General features: G+C 47.3%; 1 protein-coding gene across 5 annotated transcripts in view; it reads left to right on the top strand.

Annotated features, from left to right (window-relative positions):
- The window catches only part of HIVEP2 (HIVEP zinc finger 2), a 174,770-nt gene that overhangs the window by 146,463 nt on the left and 13,046 nt on the right, over nt 1-15,261 (top strand). For all 5 annotated transcript variants that reach the window (XM_077143349.1, XM_077143348.1, XM_077143344.1 and 2 more), the window contains 3 exons: nt 2,450-2,490; nt 3,624-9,108; nt 11,949-12,103. In XM_077143349.1, the coding sequence (XP_076999464.1) occupies nt 3,970-9,108; nt 11,949-12,103 (5,294 nt within the window). In that variant the 5' untranslated portion in view covers nt 2,450-2,490; nt 3,624-3,969. The remainder of the gene's footprint in view (nt 1-2,449; nt 2,491-3,623; nt 9,109-11,948; nt 12,104-15,261) is intronic.

Genomic DNA, 15,261 nt, shown 5'->3' with positions numbered 1-15,261 from the left:
CATTATGATCTATTCAATAATTTATTAAATCTATTATTCAAGCCCTGTTTTTCATAAAATTGCATGAGCTTATTTAACTTCAAGTTTGTGTTTTAAGCAAGATTAGAGATTCTCTGAAGGTCTAATTTTCTCCTTAATAATGGCTTTTAAAGGGCAAAGGAAAACAAGTAGGGGTCATGAAAATGTATCAGGTTCTCGTGTAACAAACATCTTCTCTCATTATGTATTTTATTAATACCTTAATACAGATTCTGAACATTATTTAAATTATGAATTTGTTTAATTTATAAGCACTGGCGTTTTTGGACCCATTTTCTGTACTGCAACCATGAAAATCCCACATATTTCCTCTCTGGACTGTTAAAATGTCGGACATTTCAAATATTGAAGTTAAGTGATAAAATTTAGGGGGAAGTATTACTGATGATGCCTTAAGTTGTGATACATGGGAGCTTAAGGGTAAACCCTCCAAGGCTTGGTGGTCTACCCAACCTGGATAAGAATTCTGATTCAGCCTCCTGAAGCATCATCTTCACCTGGAAATAAGTGTGCCAATACCTGTTGCACAGGGCACAATGAAGTCAGAGCTAAGATGATGGCCATGGCACTCTGTAACCAAGCAGCCATAGATGTGGCTATCATCCACCATCAGCCTAAACTCTAAAATGTAATTTAGAAATCGTCCAATCTGAGCTCTGAGTCCTAATTAAAGAAAGACTCAAACGTTTGTGTCTTAAATTGGCAACATGGCATACTACAATTTTAGAGAGCCATATTTACTTCTAAGAGTTGGACAGAAGTTGTGGCTACTGAACCTTAGATATTTAGTTAATTTATCAAAAACTTCAGCCACTGTGGGGTTGACACCATGTAGCCTTCTTGTCAGTGAGGTTGCTAGAATTGACTACACAAGTGATATGCATTGAAAGATTGTGAGGTCATCTCCTATCAGTCAATCTTTGCCTCATTTCATATAGATGGGGCATAGGAAAAGGACTGTCAGGATAAAAAATAGAATCCATTCTTAAAACAACTTTTCTTCTTTTTTTTTTTTTGCAAACTGAAGTTAATATACTTGTTCTTTAGTTTTTTTCTGATAAGTACTCTAAAAAGCTATTGTGCTTCTCAGCATTGCCAGAACTTTTGATTACAGAACCCCTTGCTATGGAAATCTGGGGCTATTGAATTCTCAACCCAAAGACTCATTGTTTCCGTGGGGATTTCCATGGTCTTTCCCTTTTTTAAGTGCACCTACTCTCATCATCATCATCCACAGTCAAATTCTATATTATGGGGCAAATTTGACATAGAAATAATAAGACTAATATTTTGAGTTTGGGTTTGGAAATATGCAGATTTCCATGGTGACACTGTTTATCAGCCAATATTTTATTAGGAAAGTAAAACATGCTTGTTTTAAAGAATTAAAAAAACAAAAATTATCAAAAGTCATAAGGTGAAAAGTAGAAATCCCTTCTCTCCCTTTCTCTCCCCTTCCCCTGACTCTGATTCCACACCTGCATTTTTAACTAAGATTAAACATTGCTTGTCATTTTTGCAGAATGTTCTGTTTATCATTTGTTTCTTTTTTTTTCACAACTGTGATTGTAGAATGCATACTATAGTGCAATGGGCTTTTTTTTCCCTTAATGTTACTATCTTCTGAATGAATTTCTGTATTAGCACTTACAGGTGTCTTTCATTTTTCAAAATGGCTAAGCTTCATAGTTGAGCCACAATTTATTTAAACAGTCCTTACTTATATGTTTATGCATTTGTGTAAGTGTTTCAGTAAGGATAAATTTCTACCCATGGAATTTCTGAGCCAAAGGGTGAGTGCTTTCTTGTTTGGATAGACACTGCCACATTGTTTATCAAGGAAGCATCTCAGCTTTCATTATAATTGATATAACTTAACACTGAGGTTCTCATAATCTTCTGGGTACTACCTTGATAGTCGATTATTTTATGGGAGTTGAGTGTTCATTTTAAATCTAACGGTTAGGAAGTTGTCAAGTCTCCATTGTGCCCAGTCATTTGGAGGAACTCTGCATTTTGCAGTAGTATAAATTTCCTAAAAAGGAAATATATTGCTTTAAATGTGAAAGCCTATAGGTTCAATCAAAAGTCACTGTTTGCCACTGTTTACTATTTAGGGAATTGGAACCAGGACAATTGTGTCAAAAGAGAAAGATGTCTTGCTATAATAACCTTAAATCTTAGAAAATATTACCACGAACGCTGTAGGTTTTCCCTTCAAGTCCTTCCTGTATGCAGTGTCAGTGTAGGGTTTACTCTTTTAGTGGAGACACTACACTTGCTCGCCATTGATTTAGGGCACAGGGCATTGTGAGCCTTGTATATAGTGCATTTGAAACTGAAATTTGCATTTGGCAAAGCTGTGGTTCAATGGAACATTCTTTTCTGACTGTATTTATTTTGTCCCCAGAAGGTGAAAGGACAATCACGCCAGTGAGAAAAAGCATGCAGGTATTCACTTCGTTTTTAAGCTATCCCTTTAGCTCTGTTTTGTTTTTCATATTATGAAGTGTTTGTGATTGTTTTATTTAGAGTCACTCTTCTACTTTTTCCAAAGTTCTAGGAAATCTTTATTATTTTCTAAATTTTTCATGACATTTTGATTTTTTTTAAGTTTTTCAGATATTTTTTCTAAAAAGTTATAACATCCCCACCTGAACTGGTTCAATTTGCCACGTAGAAATATTTATTACTAAAAATGTTGCCAAATTCCTGGCACATGAAAGGACATACTTCTTCTCAAAGCCAGAACTAGATGAGTCAAGGAACTCACACTATTGCCTGAATGTATTTTCCTCCAACTCAGTTTGCTTTAGATCTAACACTGAATGTGTAAAACTTGTCTGAAGTTTGTCCTGTAAACTCAGGCTCCTTCTATTTCTCCCTTTTTAAAAAAAATTTATATATTTTTGGAGGTAGTTTATATATATATTTTTCTTTTTTTTGTGGAAATTTCAAAGCACATCACAACAATTAGTTATAGAACAGATTTAGATTTCAGAGTTTGGTATGGACTATAATTCAACAATTTTAGTTTTTACTTCTAGCTGTTCTAATACACCAGAAACTGAAAGAAATATCAATGATGATTCAGCAATCACTCATTTGCTAAACCCTACCTTCTCTGAATCTTTGATTCTTATGGCCTTGGATATAACATGCTAATTGCTGCTTTTAAGCTATAAAGTCTGTCTAGTGATCTGTAGTACAATTCAGTCAGAAGTCAGCATATTTGGTTAAAAATAGCCCTAAATTTATTTTAATGAAGGCTTGTAAAATTTTATGATTTTATAAATAGTTCACGTGAAGTGTTTTCCTTTAAGTAATTTTCTAGCCATAACTCAGCAGCATTTAAAAGGCTGACCAAAATTCAAGCAAGGAAGAGATTCATGTTTATGACTTAACGCTGTCAGAAATGGATATCCTTTAATAGTGGAATTAATTATGGTAGCATCTCTAAGAAGGGTTCCTTAAACTGAAAAACATGTTCAATTTATCCCATCTCAGGCAAGTTATTTAGGGTTGGTTCTGGTTTCTCATTCGATAACTGGTATGACAACCTCTTGTGTTTGCTTTGCCTTCAGGTCATTGTGTCTTAGTGAAACTGGCAAGCGATGGGCAAGTTTCCTCCCAGAGGCTCCACACTCCCAACTTCACCCTAGTTGAAGATATTCAGATGCCATAAGAAACCCATACAGATGTGCCCTTAGCTTCTGGGTGGACTTTGCCCCCATGGGGAGAGCTGTGTCGTAGCCCTGGCCCGCGGATCCCGCTACGGGGGCCCCACAGCCTGCAGCGTGGGGTACACACAAGCCAGCGGACACCCGGGAACATGGAAGTCGCCCAGCTGTAGGACGCACAGCTTTGCACGCACTCCATGAACCTGCGCCACTGCCCGGTGGACTAGCAGCTGGGACCTTGGGTAACAAAATGAGCACGGGGGACACGGCAGTGGGACAGAACGCTACCTCGAGATCCGGAGAGGCAGAGCGGGCAACAGGGAGATGGGGGCAGGAGCAGCCGGCTGTGATTAAGATGAGCTCCTTGGGAGGTCCGGAAGGACAACGGCAGCCACAGCTAGACCCCGAGCACATCGGGAACGCGGCGACTGCACCCCTCTTCGCTTCTGGGAAGCTGGCCTCCCCGGGCGAGGCGGCCCCGCAAGCTCCGGAGAAGCCATACGCCCCGCACCGGCCCAGCCCTTACTCGCGCCCGCACCCGCTCGCCTTCCCGCAGCCCCCGCCGCCCCTGGGCGCCATGCACGGCAGCAAGCCGCACCCGAGCCTGGAGGGGCCGCCCTGGCTCTTTCCGGGCCATCTGCCTTCCGTCGCCTCCGAGGACTTATTCCCTTTCTCTCTCCACGGCCACAGCTCGGCCTTCCCCCGGAAAAAGCTGGCGAGCCTGAGCCCGGCGTTCGGCCAGTACTCGCAGAAGAGCCTGGAGGGGCCGGAGGACGCGCCCAAGAAAGAGCACAAACCCAAGAAGCCGGGCAAGTACATCTGCCCCTACTGCAGCAGGGCCTGCGCCAAGCCCAGCGTGCTGAAGAAGCACATCCGCTCGCACACCGGGGAGCGGCCGTACCCCTGCGTGCCCTGCGGCTTCTCCTTCAAGACCAAGAGCAACTTGTACAAGCACAGGAAGTCGCACGCGCACGCTATCAAGGCGGGCCTGGTCCCGTTCACCGAGTCGGCCGTGGCGAAGCTGGACCTGGAGGCGGGCTTCATCGACGTGGAGGCCGAGATCCACTCGGACGGGGAGCAGAGCACCGACACGGACGAGGAGAGCGCGCTGTTCGCCGAGGCGCCCGGCAAGCTGAGCCCCGGCCCGGCCCTGCCGCTGGACGTGGCCGGCCGCGGCGGCTACCGCGGGTCCCTGGAGGAGACGCTGGGGAGCCCCATGAAGGTGCCCGTCCTGATCATTCCCAAAAGCGGCCTCCCCCTGTCGAACGAGAGCCCCCAGTACGTGGGCCCGGACCTGCTCCCAAGCCCGTGTCTGCGCGCCGAGGACTCTCACACCGTCAAGCAGAAGCTGGCGCTGCGGCTGTCGGAGAAGAAGGGCCCCGACGCGGAGCCGGCGCTCAACCTGCTGAGCCCGCACAGCAAGGGCAGCACCGACTCCGGATACTTCTCCCGCTCCGAGAGCGCGGAGCAGCAGATCAGCCCCCCGAACACCAATGCCAAGTCCTACGAGGAGATCATCTTCGGCAAGTTCTGCCGGTTGAACCCCAGGAACGTGCTGAGCGTGGTGGCGGCCAGCGAGGAGCGCGCAGCCATGGGCAGGAAGGGCGCCGTGGAGGGGGCGCTCCGCGCCGGCTCCCGCCTGGACCACCTCCAGCTGTTCGAGGACCCCGCCGCGCAGCTGCTGCCCGGCCAGGCCGACGTGGAGCCCGGGCAGGCCGGCCCGCCCAAGGCCCCCAGATTCAACAGCGAGCCCCGGCACCCCCCGCCCGGCGCGCCCGCCGTCAGGCACGAGGGCAAGCTCTACTCCGCGCCCTTCGCGGGCAGCAGCCCGGCCCTCCTGGAAGCGCCCGTGGATTCCTCGCCGCTCATTAGAAGCAACTCGATGCCGACGTCCTCGGCAACCAACCTGAGTCTCCCCCCTTCCCTGAGGGGCAGCCACTCGTTTGACGAGAGGATGACCGGCTCGGATGACGTGTTCTACCCGGGCACGGTGGGTCTGCCGCCGCAGCGCATGCTGAGGAGGCAAGCGGCCTTTGAGCTGCCCTCAGTCCAGGAGGGCCACCTGGAGGCGGAGTCCCACGGCAGGCTGCCCAAGAGCATCCCGGGGCCCTCCCCAAAGGACAAGAAGCTGCTGCCCGGCGACAGGGCCGGGTACGACTACGAGGTCTGTCGGAAGCCCTATAAGAAGTGGGAGGACCCTGAAATGCCCAAGCACATCTACCGCGACGTCCCCTGCCTAAGTTCTTTAAAACACTGCGGTGAGTTCGCCATGGAGCCCTCCGTGGCAGTCCTGTCCGGGACCACGTGTGAAACGAGAAAGCGCCGGAAGGAGAAGAGTGTGGGTGACGAGGAGGACACCCCCATGGTGTGCAGCAGCGTCGGGGGCACCGCCTTGGGCATGCTGAGCTCAGACTACGATCCCAAGCTGCAGATGCAGGAAGGGGCAAGGGCCAGGCAGGAGACGCCCCCGCACGGCCACGCCGAGCGCCTGGACCAGTGCGGACCTCATCTGCCATCAGGAAGCCCGTCCCTGGGGTCCGAGGACTCCCCCTCGGCTGCCGATGCAGACAGGACGTCAGACCTGGGGGGCAGGAAACCCCCTGGAAATGTGATTTCCGTCATCCAGCACACAAACTCGCTGAGCCGACCCAACTCCTTTGAAAGGTCTGAGTCTGCTGAGCTGGCGGCCTGCATGCAGGACAAAGCCTCCTCGCCGTCGGAGACTTGTGACAGTGAAGTCTCGGAGGCCCCCGTGAGTCCCGAGTGGACGCCCCAGGGGGACGGCGCGGAGAGCGGGGGGAAGCCGTCACCTTCTCCGCAGGGTCCGCAGCCCCCCTGCCACGCGCAGCCCAGGCTGGTTCGTCAGCACAACATTCAGGTGCCCGAGATCCGCGTGACCGAAGAGCCGGACAAACCAGAGAAGGAGAAGGAAGCCCAGAGCAAGGAGCCGGAGAAGCCCGTGGAGGAATTTCAGTGGCCGCAGAGAAGCGAGACGCTCTCCCAGCTTCCCGCCGAGAAGTTGCCGCCTAAAAAGAAGCGCCTGCGGCTGGCGGAGATGGAGCATTCCTCGGGAGAATCCAGCTTTGAGTCGACGGGCACAGGCCTCTCCCGCAGCCCCAGCCAAGAAAGCAACTTGTCCCATAGCTCCAGCTTTTCCGTGTCTTTCGAGAGAGATGAGGCCATTAGGCTTGCCGGTTTCCCCAAGCAGGATGAGTTCGGGAAGCCGTCCGAGTTCCTGACGGTCCCCGCCGGCTCGTACTCCTTGTCTGTCCCCGGCCACTCCCAGAAGGAGATGCGGCGCAGCTCTTCGGAGCAGACGCCCTGCCCGCACCCCGCCGAAGTCCCGGAAATTCGGAGCAAATCATTCGATTACGGCAATCTGTCCCACGCGCCCGTGGCCGGGGCAGTGGCCTCCACACTCTCGCCGCCCCGGGAGAGGAAGAAATGCTTTCTGGTCCGGCAGGCGTCCTTCAGCGGCTCTCCGGAGATGGCCCAGGGTGAGGCCGGCGGGGAGCAGAGTGTGAAGCAGGAGCAGATGGAGCAGCTGCATGCTGCCTTCAGGTCCACCTGGCCCGCAGGGTCATCCTCCGTGCTGCCCCCCCTTGCCACCGAGGACCTGGGGAAGCAGGGCCTGGGCCCCTGTGCTCAGCTGGGTGCGGGCTCATTCCACCTCACCCAACGGCAGATCCTGCATCTGGACAGTCCAGAACCTTTGCGAAATCCCCTGATACAGCCCACATCTTATATCACAAGCAAGCACTTATCCGAGCAGCCCCCCTTATTTCCCCACCAGGAGACTGTCCCGTTTTCCCCAATGCAGAGCCCCTTGTTTCAGTTTCAGTACCCCACGGTCAGCATGGTCCACTTCCCAGCTCAGCAGCCGCCCTGGTGGCAGGTGCAGTTCCCACCCCCCTTGCCTCCCCCACCTCCTGCGAGCTATGACAAGTCTCCTTTCCAGTCCGAGGGTCACTCTGGCTACCCCTTAGAGCATGCTTCAGAGCACGCTGGAAAGGAGCCCTCTGATTATGCCCACACGGCAGAGCACACGTTCCCGTGCTACTCGGGATCATCAGGGCTGCACTCGAAGAGCCTCCTGCCCAAGCTCCCGGCCGACCAGCACACCGAGTCGACCAATCCTCCCTCTGAGCAGCTCCTTGCAGATGACTTTGCTTCCACACCCGCCGGACCCTTACAGTCCCTTCCAGGCACGGTGGTCCCCGTGAGAATCCAGACCCATGTGCCATCTTACGGGAGCGTCATGTACACGAGCATTTCCCAGATGCTCGGACCCAACAGCCCTGCCATCGTCATATGCAAAGTCAACGAGACGACGACAGAAAGAACGCTGGTGAGTGCCACCACCACGCAGGGCATGGGACTGGACATCGCCCAGGTGCTCGGGCAGCATGCAGGCTTGGAGAAATACCCCATTTGGAAAGTACCTCAGACCTTGCCCCTCGGCTTGGAGTCCTCCATCCCGCTGTGCTTACCTTCCACCTCGGACAGCGCCTCCTCGCTTGGAGGCAGCAAGCGCATGCTATCTCCTGCCAGCAGCCTGGAGCTTTTCATGGAAACCAAGCAGCAGAAAAGGGTGAAGGAAGAGAAGATGTATGGGCAGATTGTCAAGGAGCTCAGTGCTGTGGAGCTGACCAGCTCCGACATCAAGAAGCACCTGAGCCGCCCTCCCAAGCCTCAGCTGGTTCGGCAAGGCTGCGCTTCTGAGCCCAAGGACGGCTCGCAGTCGCGGCCCTCATCCTTCTCCTCGCTGTCGCCCTCGTCCTCTCAAGAGCAGCCACCATCCCAGGAGCCCTTCCCACCTGCCAGGGAGCCGCTGGCCAGCACCCGGGCAGCGTCTGCGGGGCAGCGGCCCATGGGGCCTTCTGAAAGCAAAGAGTCGTCCGACGAGTTAGATATTGACGAGACGGCCTCTGACGTGAGCATGAGCCCCCAGGGCTCTTCATTTCCTCCCGGGGATCTTCAGTCTGAAGAGCAAGGGAAGGGCCAGAAGCTGCCTACGGGTGTGCTGCTCCATGTGGCGTCTGGCCCCAGTGGGAAAGCAGCAGACTCCACGCTCCTCTTCACAGATGTGGCCGATTTTCAGCAGCTTCTTCAGTTCCCCAGTCTGAGGACAACCACGACCGTGAGTTGGTGCTTCTTGAATTATACAAAACCCAGTTGCGTGCAACAGGCCACCTTCAAATCCTCAGTGTATGCTTCATGGTGCATTAGTTCCTGTAACCCAAACCCATCGGGGTTGAACACCAAGACCACGCTGGCTCTCCTGAGGTCCAAACAAAAAATCACTGCTGAAGTCTATACTCTAGCTGCCATGAATAGACCTGGGAGTGGCAAGCTGACATCGTCAAGTGCTTGGAAACAGTTTGCTCAGGTAACAGCTATTATTGTAGAACATGGACTTACTTGCTAAGCAAATGTGTGGTAAGGGACATCAGAGGTCTAAAAAGTACAAGCAAAGCGAAGATCAGTGTTAAGAGAGTCCTCAGCAAGTCTTACCTCACATGTGGGTGCAGGCATCAGCTGGTTGGGATGGTGATGGTGATGGTGGTGGTGGTGGTGATGATGAGGGTGGTGTGATGGTGGTGGTGGTGGTGGTGATGGTGGTGGTGGTAGTGATGGTGGTGATGGTGATGATGGTGGTGGTGTGATGGTGGTGGTGGTGATGGTGGTGGTGGTGATGGTGGTGGTGATGGTGGTGATGGTGGTGGTGATGATGGTGGTGGTGATGGTGGTGATGGTGATGGTGATGATGGTGGTGGTGTGATGGTGAGGGTGAGAGTGGTGGTGAGGGTGATGATGATGCTGATGGTGGTGGTGGTGGTGGTAATGATAGTGATGTTGGTGATGGTGGTGGTGATGATGGTGGTGATAGTGGTGGTGGTAGTGATGGTGGTGATGGTGATGATGGTGGTGATGGTAATGATGAGGGTGGTGTGATGGTGGTGATGGTGGTGGTGGTAGTGATGGTGGTGATGGTGGTGATGGTGGTGGTGAGGGTGGTGATGGTGGTGATGGTGGTGGTGGTGGTGGTGGTGGTGATGGTGGTGGTAGTGATGATGGTGATGATGGTGAGGGTGAGAGTGGTGGTGAGGGTGAGAGTGGTGGTGTGGTGGTGGTGATGGTGGTGATGTGGTGGTGAGGGTGGTGATGGTGGTGGTGATGGTGGTGGTGGTGGTGGTGATGGTGGTGGTGGTGGTGGTGGTGGTGATGGTGAGGGTGAGAGTGGTGGTGAGGGTGATGATGATGCTGATGGTGGTGGTGGTGGTGGTGGTAGTGATGGTGGTGGTGGTGGTAGTGATAGTGATGTTGGTGATGGTGGTGGTGATGATGGTGCTGGTGGTGGTGTGGTGGTGAGGGTGATGATGATGGTAATGTTGGTAGTGAGGATGATGATGGTGAGGATGAGGCTGATGGTGATGGTTAGGGTTAAGGTTGTGTTATGAATAGGGCTATGCTATGGTCATGGTTATGCAATGACTATGGTTATATTATTTTATGGTTATTGTCCTCATTGTGGTTATGTTGCAATGATGTTAGGTTACAGCTATGCTATGGTTATTTTATGTTACAGTTGTGGTTATAACCATAACTATCATGGCTATGTTATGACTATGTTCTGGTCATGATAGGGCCATGCTTATGTTGTGATGATGTTAGGTTATGACAATGCTATGGTTATATTATGGTTAGGGTTTCACTATGGTTATAGTCATGGTTGTAGATAGTATTGCGTTAGGGTAATATTCTGGTGATATTGTTATGATTATGGCTATGGTTATGCTGTGGTGATGTTAGGGTTATATACTATGGTTATGCTCTAATTATAGTTTTATTTATGCTGTGGCTATGGTAATGGACATGTTATGGTCAGAGTATGGTCAGGTTACGATCATGGTCATGTTATGATGGGATTATGGTTCTGGCTGTGGCCATGTTAGAGTCTTGGTGATGGTCAGGCTATTTTCATGGCCATGGTTATGTAATGGTGATGTTATAGTTTGTTGATATTGTACTGTGGATGTGTTCTGATTGTGGTTGTGGTTATGTCATGGTTATGATTATGATCACGTGATTGTCATAGTGATATTATGGTGAGTTATGGTTATGTTACAGATATGTTATTGTTAGACTTGGGTATGATTGTGGTCTAGGTTATATTATGTTATGTTTTAGTTTTTGTCATGGTCATCATTACGGTTTTGATATTGTTATGGTCCTGGTTGTGTTATGGTTATAGTCATGGTTATTTTCTGATTACAGCTACGTTATGTATCTGGTTAGAGGTGTGGTATGGTTAGGGTATGGTTATGGCTATGGTGATGGTGTGGCTATGGTAATGTTCATCTTATGGTTGTGGTGATGTTACAGTTATGGTGTGGCTGTGCTTGTGGTTATGGTGTAGCTATGGTTCTGGTTAAGGTTATGGTTGTGGTTATGTTATGGTGTAATTATGGTTATGGTACAATTACGGGTATGCTTATGGTGCGGCTAGGCTTATGTTACGGATTGTTACTGTTATGGTGTGGTTATGGCTGTGCTCTGTTCTGGTTATGGTCATGACGACGTCTGGTCATGGGTAAGAGTGTCCCAGGGAAAGCTCCCGATGCCTGGAAGCATCTTCTTCACCTGGCACCAGGGAATTCCACCTGAGATTTAATTCCTCTTGGTTCTTCTCCATTCTGTCCATATTAGAAACCTGGCAGATTTAGTTTTTTTTTAACATGAGAAATTCAGGAAATTGTGGGGATTTGGATGTAGACCAGAGACTAGATGCTGGAAGGAGAGATCAGGTTGGAAATGCAAAGGCGCCGATCTGAACTTTGAACCTTTAGGAGAACTTAGTTCTCACTGGCAATGCTTTTCATGAGAATTCACTTTCTAATTGTTTTTTACAAAGCTTATGTTTTCCAAGTCATTAGCTGGTTTGCTCCTCCATGAATTAATAAAGGGCATTTGGGAGTGCATGCTAAATATTAATGAAGGTTTCCCAGAATAATCCACTATTTTAATGAAATGTTGAATTCCTTCTATGGAAACTATCTTTCTTCTCTGATTTTACCCTCCACATCCCTTGCTTTAAGTAACCAGCACACGGCCTTTTAGCCTGAACACTAGTCTAATTTTCAGAAGTAATCGGAGCCCGGGGTGGAGAACTATGATTCCCCTGTTTCACAGAAAGCATGTGAAATGATTCTCTCTTTCTGTCTACAGATGAAACCTGATGCAACATTTATATTTGGCAGCAAACTAGAAAGGAAACTAGTGGGAACTACCCTAAAGGAAAGAGGGAAAGGAGAGATTCATGGAGACAAAGATATTGGATCCAAACAAACTGAGCCAATCCGAATTAAAATCTTTGAAGGAGGGTAAGGATACCTAAGCCCAGATGTAAATGTCCAGTCCTTAGTCAGTCCATGGCCTTGAATTTCTACCGGTGAAAATCATGCCTACTCTGGTTGGAAGAGGAAAGGGGTCCCTTCTCCATGCACACAGTGGAGGATCAGCTGGCACTAGATAATGAGTTCAGTCCTTGCTTCCATGACTTGATATTAATGGAAATGCCCATATTATATATGCTTCTGGCCTCTCCTTAAATAGTTGCACCTCCCTTTTAAGGTGTTAAATCAAATATGTTCCTGGGCTCTAAGTTGTTTGTTCTTTAATACTCTTTTTATGGCGTTTGCTGTGTTTGAATGGACAATTTTTATACTGTGCTTACAAAAATTAAATCTTGCATACTTAAGTATCATCTTAGAAATTAAGTTAATTTCTTTGTTTTTGCCTCACCTGCTCTCCTGCTCCTATGGGGATTTACCAGTTTTCCACCAATATCCTATTTCTCTCCCAGGACCCCAGCCAGGCCACTACCCTGCATTTAGTCCCCACACTGCCATTTTTCTTTGGATCTAAACAGCTTTTCAGTCTTTAGGAATTTCTTTTTAAATACTTCGAGTTATAGAAACTCAAGTAATAAGGTCCAAAGGCTTTGTTATTTGTATACATTAAAAAATTACAAATATGTGTAATGACTAGATTTAGATTTTTGAGAGAAATATACCTTCTACTGAGTCATATGGAAGGAAAATCCCAGACTTCTACTTTAAAAGTTAAAAATTTTAAAGTAAAATAGCCACATTTTGGGGGATTATGATATAATTAGCCCTATCTCCGTAACATATTCTCACAAGCATGAATATCTTCTGCTTATATTTAGAGTATGAAATGATGGCATTTGTTTGGCTAGAGGTTGTTGAATGTGTTGGGAGACCCAACACCAACTCTCACATAGAGTTGCCATTTTGAAGATGAGCCACCAAAGTTGGTTCCCACTTAGAGTGCACCCTTTGGATGCCTTGTCTTGCCACTTTTAAATCCATGTCACCACGAAGCATGTCTCAGTATCTTTTGCCATCCCTCGTCTCCTTACCCAGATGAGAGAAATGTGGCTTTCATCTTTCCCCGGAGCCAAGAAGTCCTTGTGACAACCCACATGTGTACGCAAACCCGGTCTACATCCTAGCAGTGGACTGTCCACTAGATAGGCCAGACCTTCCCGTCCCTGCGTGCTCGGGGGAACGGAAAAGCCAGCATGAACATTTCGTTGCTGTGTTTTCATGGTCCGAAAGGGTCGTGACCAAATTTTCTATCCTCCTCCTCTCAGTGCTCACATTATGGCTACTTCCCAATCATCCTTTAACTTGTGGCCCAACTTCACCCAGGTGATAACTGGTGCTCAGTCCAAGCAGCATGCCTCTTATTCTGTGATTGCCAAGGAGTGACTTTCTAAAAAGCAAAGTACTGTGACCAAATTTTATAAATGTATATTCTCTCTACTATTTTAATTATTTTTCTCAAAAATCCATTAATTCCCTTATCAAGTAAATTCTTGGGTCAGCAGAACTGATATATGGTAGCTATTTTATCTGAATAGATTTTTCTAATACACAGCTATATTTTATGCAGAATTTGACTCCATTTTCATTTTGAAGCCAGTTGCTCAGCTAAGACATTAAAACTGAAATTGCATTATTTGGATTTAGAATATATTTCCTATCAGCTATGATGATGTGCTGCAGTGGAGCTTGACATATCTTTCCCTGAAGAAAATTAGCTTTTAATAAAATAATCTGTTTTATTCTATATTCCTTAGATGATTTCATCTAGTTAGAGACAGAGAACAGAGAAATGAAATGGTCAGGAATATTTTGTGTCTTCTGGTTCTTTTCTACTTTGTTACAAAAACAGTGCAAGATAAAATATAAAGTACAGACCTGTTTAAGAAGAAGTTGAAGATGGAAATTCCTTGCATAGGGGGAAAGATTTAAAGGTACAAAATACAGGCCAAATTGATTTCTCATATTTTTGAAACTACTTAACTCTCACCAGGATTGGTATTAACCAAAATGCAGATAACTTCAGGGTTAAATCACATCCATAGCCCAGTTGTTCTTTTAAATATATAGATGTATTTTCTAGCCTAAAAATCCTTCAATGGATTGTGCTTTTGAAATTGAAATTGCTTTTATTCTTGTTGGTGCATTAGGGAGGACAAAATAGGAAAGTCTGCAATGCTCTTAGATTATAAAAAATAGCATGCTAGTACCTTTAAGTAAATCCATATTGAATGAGAATATTTTGTAATTCAGCTTACCTTTTGAAATAAAAATGAACACCCCTTCCCCTCCCCCCAAAGGAATATCTTTCCAAGAATGATATTATACCCATAATTCTAGTGGAGCTGGGATTTGAGAGATAAGAGATAATGAAATTCATTGCATTATTCAAGAGAATGCTACTGTATTCTATGAGAGATCATGCTTTGTTGTATCGAAACAAAATGTGAGAATTGAACTCCTATAGATCTATCCCTTTGATTATCACGCTACACAGCTAAGACTTAGTTCATCTAATTTATTTGGTTAAACTGGATGACCCCGAACAACCTTTCAGACCTTTCTGTGAAATGCTTCCAGAAGCAAATGCAAATTTGATTGAACAATAGACTATCTAGTTTTCACTACATAACAGCACCTTCAAGAAGCTGGTGGAAATGCCATCTCCCCTTTAGAGCACAGTAATGGTCCATGGGAAGAGAAAATCCAATCTGTAGATGGCAGTGGGTGAGCTGAGCTCAGACAACACATGCCAGAAGTTTTCAGAGGCACTCTCAGGCTAGGATTGTAAAAGTAGAGTTGAAACGTGCAATAAAGAATTCTGTTATCGCTAATACTTATTTTAGCTAATTTGCGAATATGTGTTGTACAGGCATCTCTTAGATGATATCATGCTGATAAATATGTGTGATGATTCAGACATGTTGGTGTGATAATTTTGGGGGTGTTTCTTGATGGGAAACTAGACTAGAATCCAAAATTAGACACACATCTATAGCTCTCTGGGGCAGTAAGCCCATTTTAACTTCTGTACCCTGAGTCTATATATTTATACCTAATACGGAAACCAATTCCATTTTGAATGCCATATTGTTCTGGAAATGGAGTTGAATGAAACATAGTCAGTAGAA

The sequence above is a fragment of the Tamandua tetradactyla genome, chromosome 25 (assembly GCF_023851605.1).
Source record: "Tamandua tetradactyla isolate mTamTet1 chromosome 25, mTamTet1.pri, whole genome shotgun sequence".
NCBI lineage: Eukaryota > Metazoa > Chordata > Mammalia > Pilosa > Myrmecophagidae > Tamandua > Tamandua tetradactyla.
Note: the sequence above shows the minus strand (reverse complement) of the source record. Positions and strands in the feature narration are given on the sequence as shown.